This window comes from Hyaena hyaena, unplaced genomic scaffold, assembly GCF_003009895.1.
Source record: "Hyaena hyaena isolate Hyena2069 unplaced genomic scaffold, ASM300989v1 scaffold_492, whole genome shotgun sequence".
NCBI lineage: Eukaryota > Metazoa > Chordata > Mammalia > Carnivora > Hyaenidae > Hyaena > Hyaena hyaena.
The window spans coordinates 1,357,903-1,378,190 of NW_024081124.1; the positions used below are offsets into that span (position 1 = coordinate 1,357,903).

The window sequence follows — 20,288 nt, forward strand, 5'->3', positions numbered from 1 at the left end:
GACATGAGCTTGTGCACAATGTTTAAATGAAAAAATTAATTAGAAGCGTTTCCCCGTCCCCTGAAGTCTGTGAACATATTTCATACAGAATTTTTATAAAGAAGCAACTGGTCCTGGCAAACACCTGCCCACGTGAGGCCTGTGGTCAGTTTCCAGGTTCGGGTGCCTGAACTGGGCCCCGAGGAAGCGGGACGTAGGCAGGTGGCTTGACTCTTCGCTTGGAAAGTGAGATAATTATGCTTCAGATGTGAATCGAGGCGCTCGGCACGTTCATACTTGCCCTCTTCACGTTCACGGAGGAGAGCGGAGCGTGGGCGGCCGGGGCCGGGCCGGGGCCGGGCCGGCTGGCTTGCCCCTGCCTGACCGTTACCAAGTCCAGTAACGGTCTTGCCTCAAATTGCACCTAAAATCTTAAACTCGTGTTGAAAACGTGTGGCGTCCAGCTTCTGTTTGTCCACAGAGTCTAGGGGCGGCCATGGTGCCGAGCGGCCACGTGAGGGGCGTCCTGTGAGTCCTGCGCGGGCTCCGGGGGCGCCCACACGTGGACGCGGGGCAGCCTTCCCACCGTGTTGGGATGCTCGCTGGGCTGCCCAGGCTGGGACCTCACACGCTGCGGAACTGCCTGGCTCTTCGTGACGATTTAATCCATAGCTTAAATACCAGTAGCGGAGTCTCAATATTATCCATTCAGAAAGTTGCCAGTTGTAAACGGTAGCGTGGGGAGAATAAACCTTGCGGAATACGATTCGTGCATCAATGCGTTAGCTCACTGCCTCCTGCTCGTCACTTGTCACCGTCCTTCCCTTTTTGAAAGACTCTGCTGTGCAGTGCGAGCCACACGCTGTGTGTAAGGCCCTCTGACATGGGAGTCCCCAGCAGACTCAAGTGCCTACACTTAGGATGTTTCAGTTCTCGCCGAGTTTTAGTGGCGCCTCGCGGATGATGTCCCGGAACGCGTGTTCCGTTAGGGCCTTGCTGCCTGCGCACGGTCAGCCCCGGTCCCCCGCTGGCTGAGGCTGGGCCGGACCCTTCAGGCCGCCTGCCACCCCCCGTGCAGGAGCGCGGTCCCCGTGGCCGCTAGCCCTCTACCTCAGCCCCGAGTCACTTCTGGCCGTCCCCGCCCCTGTCCCTGCACGGAGCCCGGCGGGCCCCCCCCCCACCCCCACCCCCTCGTGCCCCCTGCCTCTTACGCCAAACGGTCCTGCGCTGCTCTCGTCCAGAGGCGCGCAGCGGAGGGAGAGCCGCGGGGGGAGGGAGCTTTCATCTCCATCCGGGCTGCTCAACGGAGAGGAAACGCTGTGGACGATGGAAGCGCTCAGGCCTGAGAGGTGTGCTGGGCCCCCAGGTGACAGGAGCGTGACGCTGTCACGACGGGGGGCTGAAGGCGCTCCTGACACAAGTCCTCCCACGCCTGGGATTGCCTCCCTCAGGACGAGCCCCGGGCCCCCCGGTCCGAAGCGCCCCGGCCGCGGAGACATTCCTGTCGTGTGGGAGCAGCTCAGCGCAGAGCGGACTGAATTCCGCGGAGTCGTCAGACGTCAGGCGTTCTTTGGAAGATCGCTGCCCGTGTGGCGTAAATGACACGTGGCCTGTCACAACACTGGCTTTCTGTGGCGAGGGCGTCTCAGCCGCTCGCCCCATGGCTTGTCCTTTTTTGGCAGATCACGCGCAGCTGGCTCTTCCCGGGACAGCCGTGCGGCCCCACGGGAAGGGCGGACGCTGGAGGCGCACACCTGGGCCGGTCGCGGCTTCCAGGCCGCTGAGGGCGGTGCTCAGTGTGGGATGACGGCGGCGGGCGTAGGGCCGCGGCGCGGTCAGCAGTCCGCGCGACGGGATGGGTTTCTCCTGTCCCGGAATCGGCATTTTCTGTAACGGTTCCTCATAACGAGGGAAAGCTGTGCGTTTCACGTGGAAACTGTAAGGAGACATTTGTAGCTACTTTTTAACGCAGAGGTACCGATAAGCATTAAAAACAAACTTTTCCAACTTTTGATATGTGAACACACGTCTTTAATAGCTCACCCTCTGGGAGAGTTTGAGTCGCCCACACCTTTCAGAAGTGTGGCGTTGACAGCAGTCAAAAAGTAGCGATTTTAGGTGCAGCGGCCCAGCTGCCTGACCCGCTGTGCTGTGGGCCCGGCGCGGGGGCGGCCGCGCTCCCCCTCCGGCTCCTCCCGCGGAGCCGCCCCGGTGAGGTCTCACTCCACTCGCCCGGGCCTCACACCCCCTTCCTCTCCGTCTTGCAGCTCGCTCACCCCAGCTCACAGGCCCCGCTGAGCGCTTCCAGGGGACAGCCCCGAGTAGCCCTAGCGGCCCCCTCGCGGGGAGCGCCAGTCGGAACCCGTGAGCACAGCCCGGGCCCGGGCCGCTCCCGCACGGGGCTTCGCTCTGCTGTCACGGTGAGCGGGCAGCACTGGGCCAGTTTCCCAACGTCTGTGCCTTACTTTGCACCGGTCACGTGGACGTGCTGGCCACGGCCCTTCCTGGTTCCCACCCCCGGGTCCTGAAGGAGGTGATCCGAGGCAGGGAGTTCGTCCTTCCTCTGCTGCGAGGGCACCGATGGCGGTGTGCGGACTGAGAGTCCCCTCCTGGGAGCACCGCGTGCGGTTTCCCTGCAGGAGTGTCTGCGGCTCAGGTGGTGGGGGTTCAGTTTGTCCACCCCAGGTTGTGTGTCTCTCTGGTCACTGCTGCCCTGCAACCGAGCGAGCAAGGGATGGGGCGCTGGTCCGCCGTGGCCCCCTCTGACCCCAGGCTCTCCACCCTTGGGGGGCAGCTGCCCAGCCTGGTCAACACAGCCCTGCTCACGAGGCCCGTGGAAAGCAGAGGGGGCCGCTGGCCGTTGTGCCCCTTCTCTGGACTCTCAAGGGCACAGAGGTTACAAGCCGCTGCCCGGCACCCTTTCCTCTGCCAGCCCGTCTTACCCTCCTGGGCTGCACTGCGTGTGGCATCCATCGCGGGGGACCTGCCTCCCTCTACCAGAGGGCCGCCCGGGGCCACTTCTACTGAGGGGAGAGGACGGGCACTTCCCCGGTGACCACTAGCTTCATGGCAGAGCCCTTCACGCCATCAGGCTGACGGCCTACTCGAGGGTTTGCCCGGCGCCCCACCACGAGGAGGCTGTTCACGTAAAGTACGTGGTCGGTGTCATTCTCTTTGAGCGGGAAGTGAGCAAGCAGGTGCAGGCCCAGAGTGGCCGCCCAGGGCCTTCTCTGGCCACACTTGGCTGGGGTGACGGTAAGGGGACCTGGTTTTGCTGCTTTCCATTTTCAGTTTGTTTTGGAAGGGTCTGGACCCCTCTGGACCCTGCCCCCACCGTGTCCCCTGTTCCCCCCCGCAGCTGGCCTCTGGGACCCTCGCCTGCCGCCACCCCACTCCAGGGTACACAGGTGCCCGTACACAGCTGCGGACCACGGAGGGCCAGATCAGTGGCCGTCCCCACCAGCAGGGACAGCAGGCACGCGGTCCAAGGGGTGTGTGGATCTCAGGACAGGAACCTGAGTTCGAGGCTCAGCTCTACTGCTCTGTGCCCGTATTAGACTCTCTGCAGCTGGGTTGCTTCATCTGCAAACTCAGAGCTAACTCTGCACCTGCTACGCGCTGGGTACTGTGGGTGGGGGACACGAATCTGGGTAACTTCAGTCTGTCCAGGGAGGGAGGCAGGCAGGAGACTCACGTACCAGAACAAGGCTGTCACAGGCCATGTCTGCACAGGCCCCCCAGAGGTGCTGACTTAGCTGAGTTGTAGAGGTCACAGGTAGACAAACCGAGCACAGGAAGGGGGACAGCCTGGTGGAGGCCCCCCGCTGGCACCGGGGCGGAGGGAGGGGGCCCATAGCTGGAGGGTCCCCGCGGCCCAGGGGTGGATGTGGGGCCACCGCGGTCATTCAGGGGGACTGCTCACAGCAACGCAGAGGGCGGGGAGACCGGGGGGCTGGGGGCTGGGTGGGAGGGGCAGAGTGGCAGCGGAAGGCGGTCCTGCGTGGCTCCCGGGGTCCTCACTTGCCGTGACTGGGTGCGCGTGGCCATGGGGACAGAAACGTGGAGTCGGGGTGCCTCGGAAGTGCTCTGGGGAGCCGCCTACCTGGACGCAGCTGATGTGGGAGCCCTGGGGGGGGGGGGGCTCGGGCTGAGAGGGGCGCCTGGGGGAACCCGGCGAGAGCTACGGGAGGGTTCCACGGGCCCTCGGGTGGGACGGGTCTGGGAAGGCTGTGGCCGAGGGGTCGGGAAGGGCAGGGCTGGTGACTGACGTGGGGCGAGTGGAGGCTGCAGGGGCCGCTCTCAGAGCCGCGGCGGGAAGCAGATTAGCGCAACAGAGCGGGTTTCCTTCGTGACTGGAGGGAAGCGCGGAGGCGGGCGGCGGCGGGTGAGGGTGGTCCTGGGGTGTCCGGGTGCCCCCTGCTGCCAGCGGACGGGAGGCAGCCTCACTGTCTAGCGGGCGGGTCTGGAAAGCTGCTGAGTTCACCGTGAAGGACGGCGGGTGTGTAGGGAGGAGCCGGGGGGCAGACTCGGATCTGGGACGGCACCGGGCTCCGCGGCCTCGCCTGAAGGTGGGACCTGCGTACGAAGCTCGTCGGGTCGGCGCCGGGAGTACGGGCGGCCCTGGACACGCAGCCGGCAGGGATGGGAAACCGCTTTGTACGTGGCTGCAGGCGTCTCCCACACCGGAGTGTTTAAAAGACACAGAGTGTCCTCGCTTCAAATTGTTGCTCTGTTCAGAAGCCTCTGGATCTACTGCCTCCAAATGAGTAGACGCCCGTCCACTTCCAGAACCAGCCTCCGTGGTTTTACTGTCGTCTCTCACGGTCCTGGCTCTGCTCAGACCAACTACTGGGGGCTGTGGCTCTGGGCAGGGGTCTCAGACATACGAAAGGTGGTAAGGGTCAGGGGTCACAAGCTCGGCCAGCGAGGAACCTGGGACTTACGCTGACGTGTTAACTGACGTGGCTTCTCCGGGCGTGTCTGCCAGTGCCGGATGCTGCTGGAGCCCAGAGCCTGGTGCCTGGCCGTCCCGTCAGTCTGGGGGTTGGTTGACCCCTGAGGGCTCTGACGAAGGGGGCAGGCAGGTCTGGGGGACAAGTGGCCACGGGCAGGCGGCCACCCACGCTCCCATCTCAGGCACAGGAGGGCGTGGGCGGGCGCCACGAGTGCGTGCGTCAGGCAGGGCCGTCGGTGGTTATCGCGGTGGGAAGGAGCAGGTGACGGCCAGCGGGGGACAGCCTGCGTACTCCCCCAAGTTGGGGTGATCCAAGTCCCCGCGGTTTGTGTGCGCGGGGAGGCCCTGGGCCTGGTCGCTGGGGGGTCCGGTGGTTCTCACGCACACACAGTGGGGCTCCGTGGCCCCTGGCTTATACAGCTTCCTGGGGACACCGGTCCAGTCTCTGCTCACTCCTCCACTAAGGACAGAAGAAGAGGAGACTCTCAGCAGCACGAACAGGAACGCGGGAGTCTCGGGGGACGGAGGAGTGAGGGGGCGTCTTCCTGAGGTGCTGGTGTGCAGCGCGTGCCCAGCCCTCCGCGCTCTCAACTCCTCCAGCATCTCCCGCCCCGCCCCCGCCCCCGCCCCGCCCCGCGCCTTCCCAGGAGCAGGCACCCCCCCACTGGCCCGGGAGCTTCTCAGAAGCAGCATCTGGCCCTGAGCCTCCTCCCCGTTCTCTGCTGCACCCCAGCACCAGGCTGCGTCTCCATCCTACGGCCTGCGGCTTGAGGGTGCAGGTGGGCAACTGAGGCAGCCACCCTGGGCTAACGGGTCGTCCCTGCGAGAGGCCCCACCCTGGATGTGAGGAGGCCTCAGAGGTGGAGCACGGTGCTCTGGCCCAGCACGGCCTGGGCGCCCTCCCGCCCGGGGCCAAGGCGCAGTCCCCGCGGGCTCACAAGGAAGGTGAGGCTCTGGACCTGGTGCCCCGTGGACGTCCCAGTGTCTGGGACCAAGACCTGGTTAGAAACCACCCCGCCAGCAGCTCCCCCAAGAACAGGCTGTCAGGGCTCAGAAAGGCCCTCCTTCCAGCCTCCTCCCCCCGGGCAACCTCGCTTCACCCCCAGTCCCTGTCTGAGCAGAGACGGCCGAGGGCGGACCTGTCAGGGTGGGGAAGGCACGGAGGCAAGAAGGGGCCACAGCGCCGGGGCTGGCGGGGGAGGCAGCCTCCCAGGGGACCCGGGTCCCCGTGCCCCAGCCCCTCCCCGCGGGTGGGCAGGCCGGGTCTCTTGGGAACTGGACGGCAGGAGCTCTCCTTCGGCCGGTGCGCCCCTGCTTCCCTGAAGTGAGCCGGTGGACCCATGACGGTGCCGGGGCCGGGCCCAGGGCCGGCGGCTGGCTTTGGCTGCTCTGTCTGCACACGGAGCCGGCCACAAGCAGGGCAAGAAGGCCTCTCCCCGCAGAAGGGGGTGGATCTACACAGCACCCTGGGAAGCGGCTTCCCTACCCTTCTCAGGGAGAGCGGGGCTCCTCCTGGGAGGCCCGTGGGGCTGGTGCGTGGGGGCGTCCGTATTCCGCACCGCGGCGAAGGGGACCGACGGCTGCAAGTGCATTTGGGTCCAGGCTGGCCTGATAACCAGCAGGAAAAACGTTTTGTCTCCCGCTCCCCAAACAACCCGGGATAATCCCTGCGGCATCTACCCTAACCGGGCACACCTCGCTTAATTTCTGCGGGCAAGGCCGTACTTTAAGACGGCATCTCAGGTTCTCGCTGCCAGTGGCTGTCCCCACTGCCTCACCCCTGTCTCCCGCAGGCAGGAGTGACCTGTGCGGAGGCAACGGAGGCCCTGGGATGGATCAACAGGCCAAAGCAAGCAGCGGTACTCAGGCCTTCGCACGCCCAGACCCGCGTCTCTGGGGAACTGAAGCAAACAGAACACAGGCCCCGCTCTCAAGCCTGACCTCACTGGCAGTGATGTTTTCTGGGCTCGGGAGGCTCCAACACGGAGACAACATTGAAGGTGGCTCCCCAGAGCGTGTGGCCTTTGAAAAGGTCTCCGAGTCAACAGCTGGGTTAGGGCTTCGCTGGATCGTGGACAGGACGACTTGGGGGAGGCGGGAAGGGTTAGGGGAGCCCGCTCACCTCTCTGGGGAGCACCACAGCCGGCTGCCCCTGCTGGAGCTCCACTCGGCGTTGCACGGCGGGAACTTCCGCTTCTCCTCCAGGGCCCGCCTGCCTGCCTCCGCGCCCTGGGTGACCATGGCTTCTACCCGGGTCAGTTCTGGGGTCGGGAGGCCGTCTGCTCCGTAGAACCTTCCGATCACCCTTCCTGCAGCGACAGGAGAGCGGAGATCAGCGTCACAGCGGGAGGGACACACGAGCAAATGCCTCCCCTCCGTGATGAAGTGCGAGTCCCCAGGGGTTCTGACCTGCAGAGCAAGAACTCCCCAGTGTCCCACAAGACCCCTGCTCTAGCTGTGGACGCCTCCAGCATGGAGGCCGTCGGCCCTGCCGCACGTGCAGACGCGGCTTCCCTGACCCATCCTTCCCTGCCCCGCAGGGCTCCGGGCACTTGTCACACAAGCGACTGGCTGATCGGGCAACATCTGTGGCTCAGTTCTTCCCAAGCTTAAATTATTTCCTCCTGTACAACTACAAATAAGCCCTCTGTTGAGCATTTACTCGGCATCAGGCACTGTGCTCTCTCTGCCGTCGTTCTGTGAACCCTCTTACGCACTTGTAAGAAAGGAATTGGGGTCCCGACTCCCAGGAGAGACGGGAGGCTGCGTAGCCGGGGGGGCCGGGAGGCTAGAGCTCAGGTTCTCCACCCACCGTCCTCTTCCCACTCAGTCCCACTCAGTCCTTAGTGCGGTTTCAGAGTCTCCCAGACAAGCCTGCAAGTGGTCCGCGGGCCTGAGCCCCAGCAGTCACCCCTCAGGGGCAGGGATTCGCTGCGTCCCGCGGTGCAGGCCCCATCCGGGCAGCACCTGCCGCACCAGGGCTTCTCGAGAAGCAGCAGCAAAGGGCTTCTCGAAGGGATGACCTGCCCCTGCTGTGCCCAGACGGCAGGGGCGCTACGTGCCGCGTGCCCAGCATCCGGGCGACCCCTCAGGTCCCGACTTCAGTGCTGTGCACAGGCCGCCACCTCCTCCCACGGCAGTCTGTCCAGCAGCAGACACGGTCCATCCAGCCTCTAAAAGACACCGCGAGTCCGCCTGCCCTGTTTCTACCCCGCACCCCCCGCACCCGAGCTGTGGACCCCAGTGGTGGCCTCCACCCACTCCCGACCATGCCGCCCCACCGTTCTTCCCCCACAAAGCAACCCAGCCGTCTTCGGAAAACATGAGTCCCATCCTGTCCCCTTCACGCCTGGTCTGGACCCCCCCGTGGCTTCTGAAGCACGTGGATCAAATACAGACTTCTGCCCGCCACCCCCTCCCTCCCCGGCGTGCTGTGGGTCCAGCACGCGGGCTTCCTCTCTTCCCTGACTGCGCCTAGCTGCTCCTCGCCTCAGCACTGCTGTTCCTTCAGTCTAGAAAGTTCTCTCCTCAGACCTCAATCTGACTGCCCCTCATCCCAGCCCCGCCTAGAGGCCTCCCCCGATCATCTGCTCTAAAGGTGCCAGACCCCCCCCCCCCCCCCAAAAAATATATATATAAAAAACAAAACAAAATAAAGAAATGTAAAAAAAATAAAAATATAAAAAATGTATCTCACAAAAAAAGAAAAAACAAAACACACAAAAAAAAAACAAAGAGAACACAAATTAAAAAAAAAAAAAAAAAAAAAAGAGAACAAGAAACAAAAAACAAAAAAAAAAAAACAAAGAAAAAGAAAAGAAAAAAAAAAACAAAAAAAAAATCTATGTAAAAAGAAAAAAAAATAAAGAAGAGAGTAAAAAAAGAGAGAAACACAAAGAGAGAAAAAAAAAAAGAAAAAAAAGAAAAAGAAATAAAAAAAACAAAAAAAGAAAAAAGAAAACAACAAAAAAAGAATAAACAAAACACAAAGTAAAAAAAACAAAAAAAAGAAAAATCAAATAAACAAGAGAAAAAAAAAAAAAAAAAACAAATAAACAAAACAAAACACAAAACAAAAAAAAAAAAAAAAAACTAAAGAGGAATAAGAGAACAAAAGAAAAACAAGGAAAAAAACGCAAAACACACACAAAAAAAAAACAAAAACACGCGAAAAAAAAAAAAAAAAAACAAAAAAAAACTAAAAACAAAAAACACACCACACCCCCACACACACACACACACACTAAAAAAAAAAAAAAAAAACACACAAAAACAAAAACAAAAAAATATAAACCAAAAATAAAAAAAAAAGTATAAAATAAAACACACTAAACACACTCAAAGAACCAAAAAAAAAGAAATATGAAAAAAAATATATAACAAATAAAAAAAAAAAATATAAAAAAAAAACACAAGGAAAAGAGAGAACACAAAAACAAAAAAAAATAAAAAGGAGAAAAAAACACAAATGAAAAAAAGAAAAAAAAAGGAAAAAAAGGAGAAAAAAAAGAAAAGGAATAAAAAAAAAAAAAAAAAAAGAAACAAAGAGAGTGAGAAGAGGGAAAAAGAAAAAAAACAAAAAAAAACAAGAAAAAAAAAAAACAAAAAAAAAAAAGAGAGAGAAGAAGAAAAAAAAAAGAAAAAAAAAATCAAAAAAGAAGAAACCAAAAAAAAAAAAACAAAAAAAATAAAAAGAAGAAAAAGGAAAAGAAAAAAAACAACAAAAAAAGAAACAAAAAAAAGAAGAGAGAAACAAAAAAAACACAAAAAACAACAAAAATGTAACAAAAAAGAAAAAAAGAGAGAAAAAAGAAAAAAAGAAAAAAAAAAAGAACAAAAAAAACAAAATTAAAAGAAAAAAAAAAAAAATAAAGTATAAAGAATAAAAAATATAAAAAAAACAAAAAAAAGTATATATAAAAAAAGAAAAACAAGGAGCAAAAGAGAAACAAAAAAAAAAAAAACCGACTTCAGCTCGGGACATGATCTCACGGTTCATGGGTTTGGGCCGCGCGTCAGGCTCTGTGCTGACAGCTCAGAGCCTGGAGCTGCTTCAGATTCTCTGTCTCCTTCTCTCTCTGACCCTCTCCTGCTCATGCTGTCTCTCTCTCTCAGAAATAAATAAAACATTAAAAAAACAAAAAGGCGATTCCCTCAAGCATCACCAGTAGGTAGCAAGTGCAGCATCCTACATGACCGGCTTTAATAAATACGGGATTAGCCTGACTTCCTCCTGGGAGACCATTCCTTTGGGATGGACACAGACTAAAGTACGTCTCCTTACAAGACAAAATAAATCACTGTCAGAACTGCACACAGACTGAGGCTTCAAGCCTTCCTGACGGGGTGCTGACACCCGATGCCTGGGGCACAGTGAGGGAGCTGGTTGTTCAAGGGTGGCTCAGGCACTCACTAACGGGCACAACAGGCCAACCCGAACAGCCACACCGTCCTCTCTCAAGATTACGAGCGACGGAAACCAGTGTCCCAGCCACGTCCTTCTGGGACTCTCTGCCACGCTAACAACCAAAGTTTAAGGTGAAAAATCCACGGGCATTTATTTTACAGATCTTAACCTCAAGTCCAATCCCCGTAGCTCTAACCCCTTGACAAAACTGCAAGACAGCTGAATAGAACCTACAGAAACGGCCTGTGGATCACCTACCAACGAACTCGTAATTCTTCTCGTAGAACGAAAGCCAGTTTTGAAGTGTCAGCATCTCTGAAAACGACAGGTCGGATACATCATCCACCAGGCCTGCTGCAGAGCGGTCCCCTGTCACAAACGCCCTAGACGCATCCCGGCCTGCAGGAGAGAAGGGTCCACGTCGATTAGCCTGCCAATCGCTGGCACTGCACCAACTCAAGGGCCTATTTTCTGAGAGACTTCTGAGAACCCCTACTCCCCATCTCCAAGAAAAGCCCCCTCCCCCGCTCCGGGACAGATGCGCCTGGGTCTGGGACACTTATTTTGGCGTTTATCACGTTGTTCATTCACCTTCGGCAGCACTGACTGACCGTGTCTTCAGGCTTCCATGACACTATGTTCCTGGCCTTCCTCCTCTCTCTCTGGCTCGTTTCCTACCAGCGCCTCCCCCTCTGCGGTCTACTCCCGTGTTTTCACAACCACCTCTACGCCCAAGATTGCCTGACTTCTCCTGATGGGTGTCCAGACCGGTGTGTCCAATTACTTACTCAATGTCGCTTAGGTGTTTACAAACGTCCTGGGTTCAAAACGTCCACACTAACCAGCACCCCCAGGCCCAGGAAGCCTGCGTCTATTGGAGTATTTCCTATCTTGGTAAATGTCACCCAGTTGCTAAGTCCAGAAATGCAGTCCAAGACACCTCCTTTTCCATCCCTTACATCCTTCAATGTCTCCCTAAGTAGTTCTCCTACCTGTGTGTCTTTCTGTGTGCTACAAAGCTGGCTCAGGTGGCCACTGTCACTCACCTGAACTACCAAAGTACACCCCTAGCGGCTCTCCTTACGTTCGTTCTTTCCCTGCTTTTAGACAACACTTACACTGGTATTTTAAACATGACTGATGTCATTCTCTTGATTAAAAATCCTCAGCGGCTTCTGGGTGGCTCAGTCGGTTAAACATCTGCCTCTTGATTTCAGTTCAGGTCATGATCTTATGGTTCGTGAGATCAAGCCCCACACTGGGCTGACAATGCAGAGCTTTCTTGGGATTCTATCTCTGCCCCTCTGCCCCTCTCCCGCTCATGCGCGCGCTCTCTCTCTCTCTCTCTCTCTCTCAAAATAAATAAACTTTAAAAATAAAAAATAATTCTCAGTGGTTTCCTTTTGCCCTAGAATAATATCCAGATTCCTTAACACAGTACTCAGGGCCCTATACTGCTAGCCACCAATCCCGCCTTTCCACCATGCTCTCTTCCTCTCTCTCCTCTCCCCCGTTAGGTTAGGGCCTCTGGCAATACAAGCGTGTTTTAACACTGTCACAAAAATAATTCATTAATTGTTCACGCAGTAACTATTTAATGCCTTTTTTTTCTACTAGTCTGCAAGTTTCATCAAGGAAGAGAACATACCAGACTCAGTATTGATTCCCCAGTGTCTGGTAGTGCCTACTCTTTAATAATTATCAATAAATATTGGCTATATGAAACCCATGCATTGTAATCAATTTTCAATAAATCAGTTATTTATAATTATTTTCAATAATTCGAAGGAGGAAAGAATAGTCATTTTTTTAAATGTTTATTTATTTATTAGGAGAGAGAAAGCGTGTGTGCAAGCGCCCAGGAGAGGGAGAGAGAGAATCCTAGCGTGGAGCCTGAGGCACAGCTAAACCTCATGGCTGTGAGATCATGATCTAAGCTGAAATCAAGAGACAGATACTTAACCGCCTGAGCCACCTAAGTGCCCCAGGGGAAAGAACAGTCTTTTCAACAAAGGATGCTTGGACAACTGGATAGCAATATGCAAAAGAACACATCATATATAAAGTTATCTTGAAATATAGCAAAGGCCTGAATGTATAAGCAAAAGTTATAAACTCTTAGAAGAAAACATAGATATAAATCTTTGTGATCTTGGATTAGGTGATGGTTTCTTAGATAAGACACCAAACGCACAAGCTACCAAAAATTAATAAACTAGACCTGATCAAAAATTAAAAATTTTGTGCATTAAAGCAAACCATCAAGAAATGAAAAGACAACCTATGACATGGGAGAAAATATTTGCAAATCATGGATCTGATAAGAGTCTAGTATCCAGGGTATATGAAGAACTCTCACAACTCAATAAAAGGGCAATTCAATTAAAAAATGGACAAAGGATTTGGACAGACATTTCTCCATGAAGATATACAAATGGTCAACAAGCACAGAAAAAGCTGTTCAACAGCTTTAGTTATTAAGGAAATGCAAATAAAACCACGATGATACCACATCAAAGCCATTAAAATGACTATAACCAAAAAGACGACAATAAAAAAGATAACAAATTTGGCGAGAATGTGGAAAACCTGGAAGTCTCAGACACCAGTGTTGGGAACATAGCCGCTCTAGAAAACAATGTGGCAGTTTCTCAAACTGAAACACAAGAGTTACCACGTGACCCAGGAATTTTGCTCTCAGGTATAGACCCAAGAGAACTAGAAACATACGACCACACCCAAGTGTGTCCACGTAGGTTCATAGCAGTGCTGTTTCATAACAGGCAAAGTGGAAACTGCCCAAATGTCCAACAAATTATAATCAAATAAACACTATGTGGTATATACATAATATGGAGTACCATTTGGTCCTCGGGCAGAATGCAGTACTGATACATGACGATATGGCCTGGATGAACTTTGAAAACATGTGCTGAGTGAAAGCCAGGAACAAAGGCCACACGTATGATACCACTTATATGAAATGTCCGGACAGAGAGTAGACAGTGGTTGCCAGAGGCTGGGGGGTAGGAAGGACTGCGTAGTGACTGCCAGTGGCTATGGGGTTTCTTTTGGGGGGTATAAAAACGTCTGGAATTAGATTGGGGTGATGTATGCACAGCTTTCTGACTATATTAAAAACTAGGAGCGCCTGGGTGGCTCAGTTGGTTAAGCATCTGACTTCGGCTCAGGTCGTGATCTCATGGCCTGTGGGTTCAAGCCCTGTGTCGGGCTCTGTGCTGACAGCTTGCTGAGGCCTGCTTTGGATTCTGTGTCTCCCTCTCTCTCTCTGCCCCTCCCCTGTGCTTGCTCATGCTCTCGTTCTCTCTCTCCCCTTCAAAAATAAAGAATTAAAAAAAATTTTTTAAACTACTGAATTGTATGCTGTAAAAGGTAGATTTTATATTCTGTGAATTCTATCTTTATAAAAAATAATAAAACACTGAATGAACGACTCAATAAAGGAATACATCTGCTAGACCCTCCTAGAGGGTGTGGGTCGTGGGGAACATTAATTTCTGATCCCTTAGCACCTGGCACATGGCGGGCTGCATGGCAGTGGTCAATGAATGGGTGTTGAATGAATAATGGGCACGAAGGAACTCAGCAGACAGTAGAGCACGCTGCAGAGGAAACATGACCCCAGAGATGGAAGGTTTCGTGTTCACACGTGTGCATCCCTCCCTGGCAGCTGTGCACCACGAACCGTCCCTCCTCTGACCCCGGTCCCAGCTCTGCTTCTCGGCCTTGGTGCAGCTCTGGGAAGTCCCTTCCTTGCCTGGCTGTTTGAGCGGCAACACCAGCTGACCTCAATTCCTTCTGTCCACGCTTCCGGCCCTGAAGTTCTCGCCACAGGGTAGTGACTTGTATTTAGGTACCAGATGCAGCTTCCCGATTCCCCAAGACGATGACAAATGGAAAATGCTCCTTAAACATCAGCCTGGTCACTGCCCGTACGCTCCGCATGTCTTCCTCCTTAACCGGGTAGATGGCTGTCCCTCTGGGCTGTGGCCCTGGGCTCACGCCTGTCGGCACTTACTCGTGAGGGCTGTAGGCAACCACACGCCTCGACCCCCTCAGCTGGAGACAGAACACACTTCGCCTGACCGGCTGCCGGCCTCACGTCTGTGCAGCCGTTTTGCGGGATGAAGGGCTACGACGCTGCCCAGACCGTTTCTCCGCGTTCCTGCCTCAGAACCTGTAACGGAGACCCGCGCACCGGCCCTGGAAGCCGAACAACTCAAACCAAACGTACTGTGATTAGGAGAGGCCGGGAGTGGGGCGAAGACAGGGTACTTTGGGTGGGAACCCCCTCCAGACGCGGCGGACTCGGTCGGGTACTCGGAGGTCAGGGACTAGGTCTCGCTCACCCTGTGCCCCGGGCCACGCACGGGCGGGGGCTGCGGCCGGTGGGCAGCTGAAGACGCAGGAGGCCTGCTTCTCGAACCTACGTCGCGAAGAACGGGTGGGACACCCAGGGAAGGGAGGGGCCGGTGACAGTCGGCCAGTCCCGCTCGCCCCGGTCTGAGGGAAGCGGGGAGACCAAGCTCCCCGGGGAATGAATGAATGAACGAACGAACGAGTGGATGAGTCGGTGCACGAACGGACGACGCAGAGGCGGCCACGGGCCCGCGTCGCAGCAGAACACGGCGTGAGCCGCCTCGCCGGTACCTGCGAAGCCGCTATAGTGGGCCCCGGGCTCGTAGTGCCTCCGGCCGGGGGACACGTCGTAGACGCGGCCGAGCAACGCCAGGTAGAGGCCCGGGTCGCCGGCGCCGCCGCGGTAGCGGGCCAGCTCCTCGGGGACGAACAGGCGAGGGCCGGCGCGGCCGCCCCACCAGCCCAGCCACCGCGCCGCCGCCGCCGCCGCCGCCGCCGCCGCCAGGCCCAGCCAGAGCGCCCGCCCGCCGAGCCTCGGCATCCGGACGCCGCGGGGCGCCGGCGCCTCGCCAGCCGCCGCCCCACCGTCCACGGCCAAGATGGCGGCGGCGCAGGCGCGACGTCACCGGCGCGACGCCCTCTCTCCCCCGCCCGCGTCACCGAGGGGACAAGGGAGGGCTGAAGGGAAAAAGGCCGTGGCGGAAGGTCACTCCCGGGCCCCGAGTCCGTTCAGCCATTTTCCGGCGTAGCTAGAGAACGCGGAGAGACACCGAGAAAGTAAGCCGCGAAAGGCCTGGCCGCGCCGGCTGTCGCCCCTCACAAAAATGGCGGCAAAGGAGGCTGCGGCATGACGTAGACGTTAGGAGGGACTCGCGCCCTCGGAAATCGGGGCTCCACCCGCTGCCGACGCCGTCCTCCGCGTGCTGTCTCACGGCAGCTGATACAGTTCGCTTGACGGCGCCTTTGCGACGGCAGTCCTCGCTTGACGGCGACGAAGCCGGAAGCTGCTGCTGCCGCCGTCTTCCCCTCCCTGTCCCCGCCCGCCGGGTGCCGCCGGAGGTTGACAGGTCTAGGCAGGGAGGCGGCGGCGGCAGAGCCGGACGCCCGAGACGGAGACCCCATGGGGAACGCTCCGAGTCACAGCAGCGAAGACGAAGCGGCCGCCGCCGGGGGCGAGGGCTGGGGCCCGCACCGGGACTGGGCCGCAGACTCGGGCGCGACCCCCGGCCCGGGCCCCGCGGCGCCCGGGCTGCCGCCCGCCGCGGCACTGCTGGAGCCGGCCCGGCTGCGGGAGGCGGCGGCGGCGTTGCGGCCCACGCCGCCCTGCGAGTCCCTGGTGTCCAGGCACCACGGCGCGCTGCTGCGCTGGCTGGAGGAGCGGCTGGGCCGCGGCGAAGAGTCCGTCACCTTGGAGCAGTTCCGGGAGCTGCTGGAGGCTCGTGGCGCCGGCTGCTCGGGCGAGCAGTTCGAGGAGGTCGGGGCCGAGGGCGACCGCGGGCTGGGGGCGGGGCGGCCCCTTCTGGGGTGTGAAGAGGTGGGCGGCGCGGGCCGGGCAGGAGCCCGTAAGGTCCGCAGGTCGGGAGAATGGGGGCGAGGGGCGCCGCTTCCAGCCTGTAGCCTCCGGGAGACGGCTGCGAACCTCTGACTGTTACTAGAGATGCGGAAAGCCCAGGCTAGGCCGTTCGTGCTTGAAGTACGGGACAAGCCCAGACGTTTGTGCTGGGGCCTGACGCTGAATCAGTTGCTCTCCGGATCCCCCTTCGCGGGCTCTGGGACCGTGTAAGGGAAGGGAGGCCACGGGAACAAGGGAGCGGCAGTGAAAACAGAAAACCATTCTGTTCTTTTGACCGGTGCGTTTTACAGAGCACCTGCCGAATCCAGTGTGGGCACCTAACAAATGTGGGAGGAAAATGACACATAGTGGAAAATCTCACATTCCAAGAGCCCTTCTTGTCGCACACAAAAGCTAGCATTTCCAGAGGATACGTTTATTTTCAGATAGTTTAAGGACCATAGTTTAGACTCATTAAAACCTCCATGTAACCTAAAACTGATAGACAAATGTCAGATTTCCTGTAAATACTGGTAATCATACAGTCTTTGGCATAAATCACCAGCAGCATCTCTATTAAGTGATTAATAGCAAATTGATATGGCAACAATATTTTTTCTTCAAGGGGATCTTAGGAATCACCGGTACCTTTCATTGTAGAGTTAAAAACGAAGGGATCCCGGGTCACCCACTGAATCATTGGCAACCGAAGGCTATCACTCAGCTCCTTTGATTTTTGTTTGCTTGTTTGTCTTATGTCCCACTGCCGCCTCCTCTGCAGTGTTATAACAAAAAGATGTTTATTTTGTGAAAATGAGTAAACCATGTAAAATCTTCAGTGTCAGTGGAGGGTGAGTATATAAAGCAGTAAACTGACAGGTAGTTGTAATGAGGTTAAAAAGCGATGTACACTTTATAGCCAGAGGGTTTTTAAATATTTTGAGACTGTTTCCTGTATATGGTCAGAATTCAGATAATGTGGTTTGCATGTTTCTTATATTTAAAAAAAATCCTGTAAGACATCTCAGTTCTTGAAAATGTGACCGTATTAGTTAGTGAAGGGTCTCCATGTATACATTAATTCCAAGAGTTCACATATTACTTTCCACTCGAGCTCTAGGCGTATTAAGAGAAAATGAACTGGTGCCAGTAAGGGCTGTGCAGATCAGTTGAAGGAGCTGGCACATTTCAGAATTGTCTAGAAGGGAATGGAGGGAGACAGCATTTACATTGAGAGCGTCTGATAGGAGTATAGCTGCAGGTGGAGCTGACAGGAGCTCCGTACTGTGAGGTCAAGAAGTCCTCAGGGTGTGGCCCAGAGGTCACACAAGGGCTGTGATACTGTTCATTGAGCAAATATTTGTTGGACATGTGCTGAGTGCCAGATACTTGGATGACCGTGGAAAAAGCAGATAGGTCCTCTGAAAGAGTATGTAGTACTGAAGGAGACTCACACGAGCCCAGCACTTGTAGGTGTGGTGAGTATTAGCCAAAGGAAAGTGTAGGGAGAAAAATAGCAAGCGTATTTAACCTCATCTAGGAAGTCAAGGAAAACTTACGTGGAGAGTAACGTTTCAGCTCAGAATCGAAGGGTGAAAGTAGGCGGGAATCAGAAGGGTTAACCGTGTTTCAGGCAGAGTGAATCACGGGCACCAAAGTCCAGAGAACGAAGAATCTGGAAGAATGGTGTGATGTATGAGACTTAGACAAGACTGCTTCAAGGGACAGAAAAGCCAGTGCATTGGTGGTTGAAATAGTAAACAGGCTTCATATGAAAAGTCCAGGTGAGTAGTCCAGCTTTGACGTGGCAATTTCAGTCATCGGGGACTTGGCTCCATCTGTCTTCTTGTGCTGTCATCATCCACAGCCACCTTCTACTTAGTGACCCAGATGATTCCTTCAGCTGTCACTTTGCACATTATGCCAGCTGGAAAGGGAAAAGGGAAGGAGAGGGCCACACCTCCTTTCTTGAGGGCAGGGCTCGCGTGCCCATTGGCTCAAGCCCAGTGATATGCCCACACTTAGCTGCAAGGGAGGCTGGGAAAGATTTTTATTCCATGGCCTTGTATTTAGCTGAAAAATAAGGGTGTAATTACTGTGAAAGAGGAGAGCGTATATAGGGTTATAATTAGTAGTCTTTGACTCACATGGCTAGACTCCTGAACATCGAAGGAGAGAGCAAGGCTAGAGGATTAGGCAGGAATCAGGCTGTGGGGAGTCCTCCACAGCCTCTGTTAAATAGGAGTTTGGAAACTGGAGTTTTACGCAGGGTGGTTGTGGCTGCCTTACGGAGAGCCCGTTGGAGAAGTGGATCCAAGCAGAGCGGTTGGGAGGCCATTATGAACAGCTCTGAGAGCTGTTTAGGAACTAGGATAAGCGGTCCTGAGACTTAGGAGTAAGTAGAGGATTAGAAGGAGAACGAAATCAAGGATGACTCCAGCAGTTCTGTTTTGAGCAGTCGGAGAGGGGATAGTGTTATTTATTGGCAACAGAAACCTTCTCAGGAAGGGATGATCTGGAGAGAAGATGAGTTTGGTTTGGCCATGCTGAGCCTAATGCGTCCATGGGGCAGCCAGGTGCAGCGGGGCTTGGAGTCTCGGGTGTGTGAGCCTGGAGAGCCCTAGGAGAGAGGGCTGCGGAGGCGCAGAGTCATCTGTTCGGCCCAGTGAGGAAATAGCATGTTGCTCCCTCCTAGTCTGATGTGATTTCTTCTTCTTCTTTTTCCTTTCCCTTTCAGTGACCAAAAGTCAAAAAGATGCTTGGTGAGGACTTGAACCCCTTTGAGGTAATCCATGGACTGCTGAGCATAGTTAAATCCAGAGGCCACTTGGCCACTGTAACTAAAGAAATACACGGGAAGAAAAAACTGAACGGTTGTACCTTCCTGTTATGAAGCACAGAGTCCCAGTGCTTTTGTCACATATGTGGCAAAAAGAAACATTGAGGGGTCATAAGCATAGCAATAAGAACTGGTGATTTGTAAAATGCAAGTTTTTCTTTTATTCTTGTAAAACCCCCCGTTACCATCTAGGGCTGTGTCTTAGTGTGAAGTGTCTGTAGACGGACTCACAAAATACATGTTGGGAAGTCTTCTTTCACATGTGTGACCATCTCCCTCCTTCTCTACAATGTGTTCCAATACTTGGTATCTGGTGACTTTGGCCAGCCGTGCAGGGCCGGTGGGTGACAGCAGCCACCATGCTGAGGAGGAGACTGACGCCACTGTAGGGTCCAGGGACTCGCTAAGGAAGACTGGAAATTGGGTTTTGGTGGTGCCGCTCAAGTGTGAGTCTTCTGTCTGAACACTGTGCCCTTCTCCTCCAAGGACCTGCCTCTCCATGATCATTCTTCTTTAGTCTCATCTTTTTTCTTAAGCTTTAATTCTTTCTATGTTTTAATGTTTTCATTTAGCTTCGAGAGAGAGTGTGAGCAGGGGAGGGGCAGAGAGAGGGTAGGACAGAGGATCCAAAGCGGACTCTGTGCTGACAGCAGGGAGCCCAGTGCCGGGTCTGAACTCGTGAGCTGTGAGATCATGACTCGGGCGCTCCAGCCTTAATTCTTTACTTTTCCCCTACATGCCAAGGGAGGCCTGGCAAGGATAATTCAAATTTGAGAAAAAAGCACTGTGTATTCTTCTTGAAGTCTTATTTGCCTATGTTAGATTTGGTGTGGGGACAGTTGGGGCCTGGTTTGGTACTAAAATTTGGTGACCTGCCCCCCACTGGTTAGCACTGGTTAGTGTAAGAAAACAAGTCTGACTCTACGTGAAAGCTTATTCAGGTTTAAAAACCTGATTGGGGGGTGCCCTCGTGGCTCAGTCGGTAAGCGTCCAACTTTGGCTCAGATCATGGTCTCGCAGTTCATGGGTTCGAGCCCTGCATCAGGCTCTGTGCTGACAGCTCAGGTTCTGTGTCTCCCTTTCTCTGCCCCTCCCCCACTCAAGCTCTTTCTCACTCTCAAAAATAAAAAAAAAAAACTTTTTAAGTAGAAACCTTGTTGAGATAAGCTCACAGTGG

General features: G+C 54.8%; 2 protein-coding genes across 11 annotated transcripts in view; one reads left to right on the forward strand and one right to left on the reverse strand.

The window, feature by feature from the left end:
* Positions 1-4,761: 4,761 nt before the first annotated feature.
* On the reverse strand, positions 4,762-15,315 carry LOC120246869 (neuferricin). Of its 6 annotated transcripts, XM_039254506.1 has the most exons (5): positions 15,012-15,315; positions 10,599-10,739; positions 7,056-7,242; positions 6,420-6,541; positions 5,300-5,393 (listed from the first exon to the last, which is right to left on the reverse strand). In XM_039254506.1, the coding sequence occupies exons 1-5, from the start codon at positions 15,259-15,261 to the stop codon at positions 5,383-5,385; spliced, it is 711 nt and encodes a 236-aa protein (XP_039110437.1). In that variant the 5' UTR covers positions 15,262-15,315; the 3' UTR covers positions 5,300-5,382. The 6 variants fall into 6 exon arrangements, with proteins under 6 accessions (XP_039110436.1, XP_039110439.1, XP_039110441.1 ...); XM_039254505.1 differs by lacking the exon at positions 6,420-6,541 and having other exon boundaries at positions 4,762-5,393; XM_039254508.1 differs by lacking the exons at positions 6,420-6,541; positions 15,012-15,315 and adding an exon at positions 14,711-15,003 and having other exon boundaries at positions 4,762-5,393.
* A 453-nt stretch (positions 15,316-15,768) lies between these two features.
* The window catches only part of ZZEF1 (zinc finger ZZ-type and EF-hand domain containing 1), a 103,935-nt gene continuing 99,415 nt past the window's right edge, over positions 15,769-20,288 (forward strand). For all 5 annotated transcript variants that reach the window (XM_039254499.1, XM_039254500.1, XM_039254501.1 and 2 more), the window contains exon 1: positions 15,769-16,194. In XM_039254499.1, the coding sequence (XP_039110430.1) occupies positions 15,841-16,194 (354 nt within the window). In that variant the 5' untranslated portion in view covers positions 15,769-15,840. The remainder of the gene's footprint in view (positions 16,195-20,288) is intronic.

Excerpts from the sequence above, each read along its gene's own strand:
- LOC120246869 (XM_039254505.1), bottom strand. The coding sequence starts at position 15,261 with ATGCCGAGGCTCGGCGGGCGGGCGCTCTGGCTGGGCCTGGCGGCGGCG. Across the intron at positions 10,740-15,011 it reads CCACTATAGCGGCTTCGCAG|GCCGGGATGCGTCTAGGGCG; the intron begins GTACCGGCGAGG and ends TCTCTCCTGCAG. Across the intron at positions 7,243-10,598 it reads GAAGAATTACGAGTTCGTTG|GAAGGGTGATCGGAAGGTTC; the intron begins GTAGGTGATCCA and ends CTGTCGCTGCAG.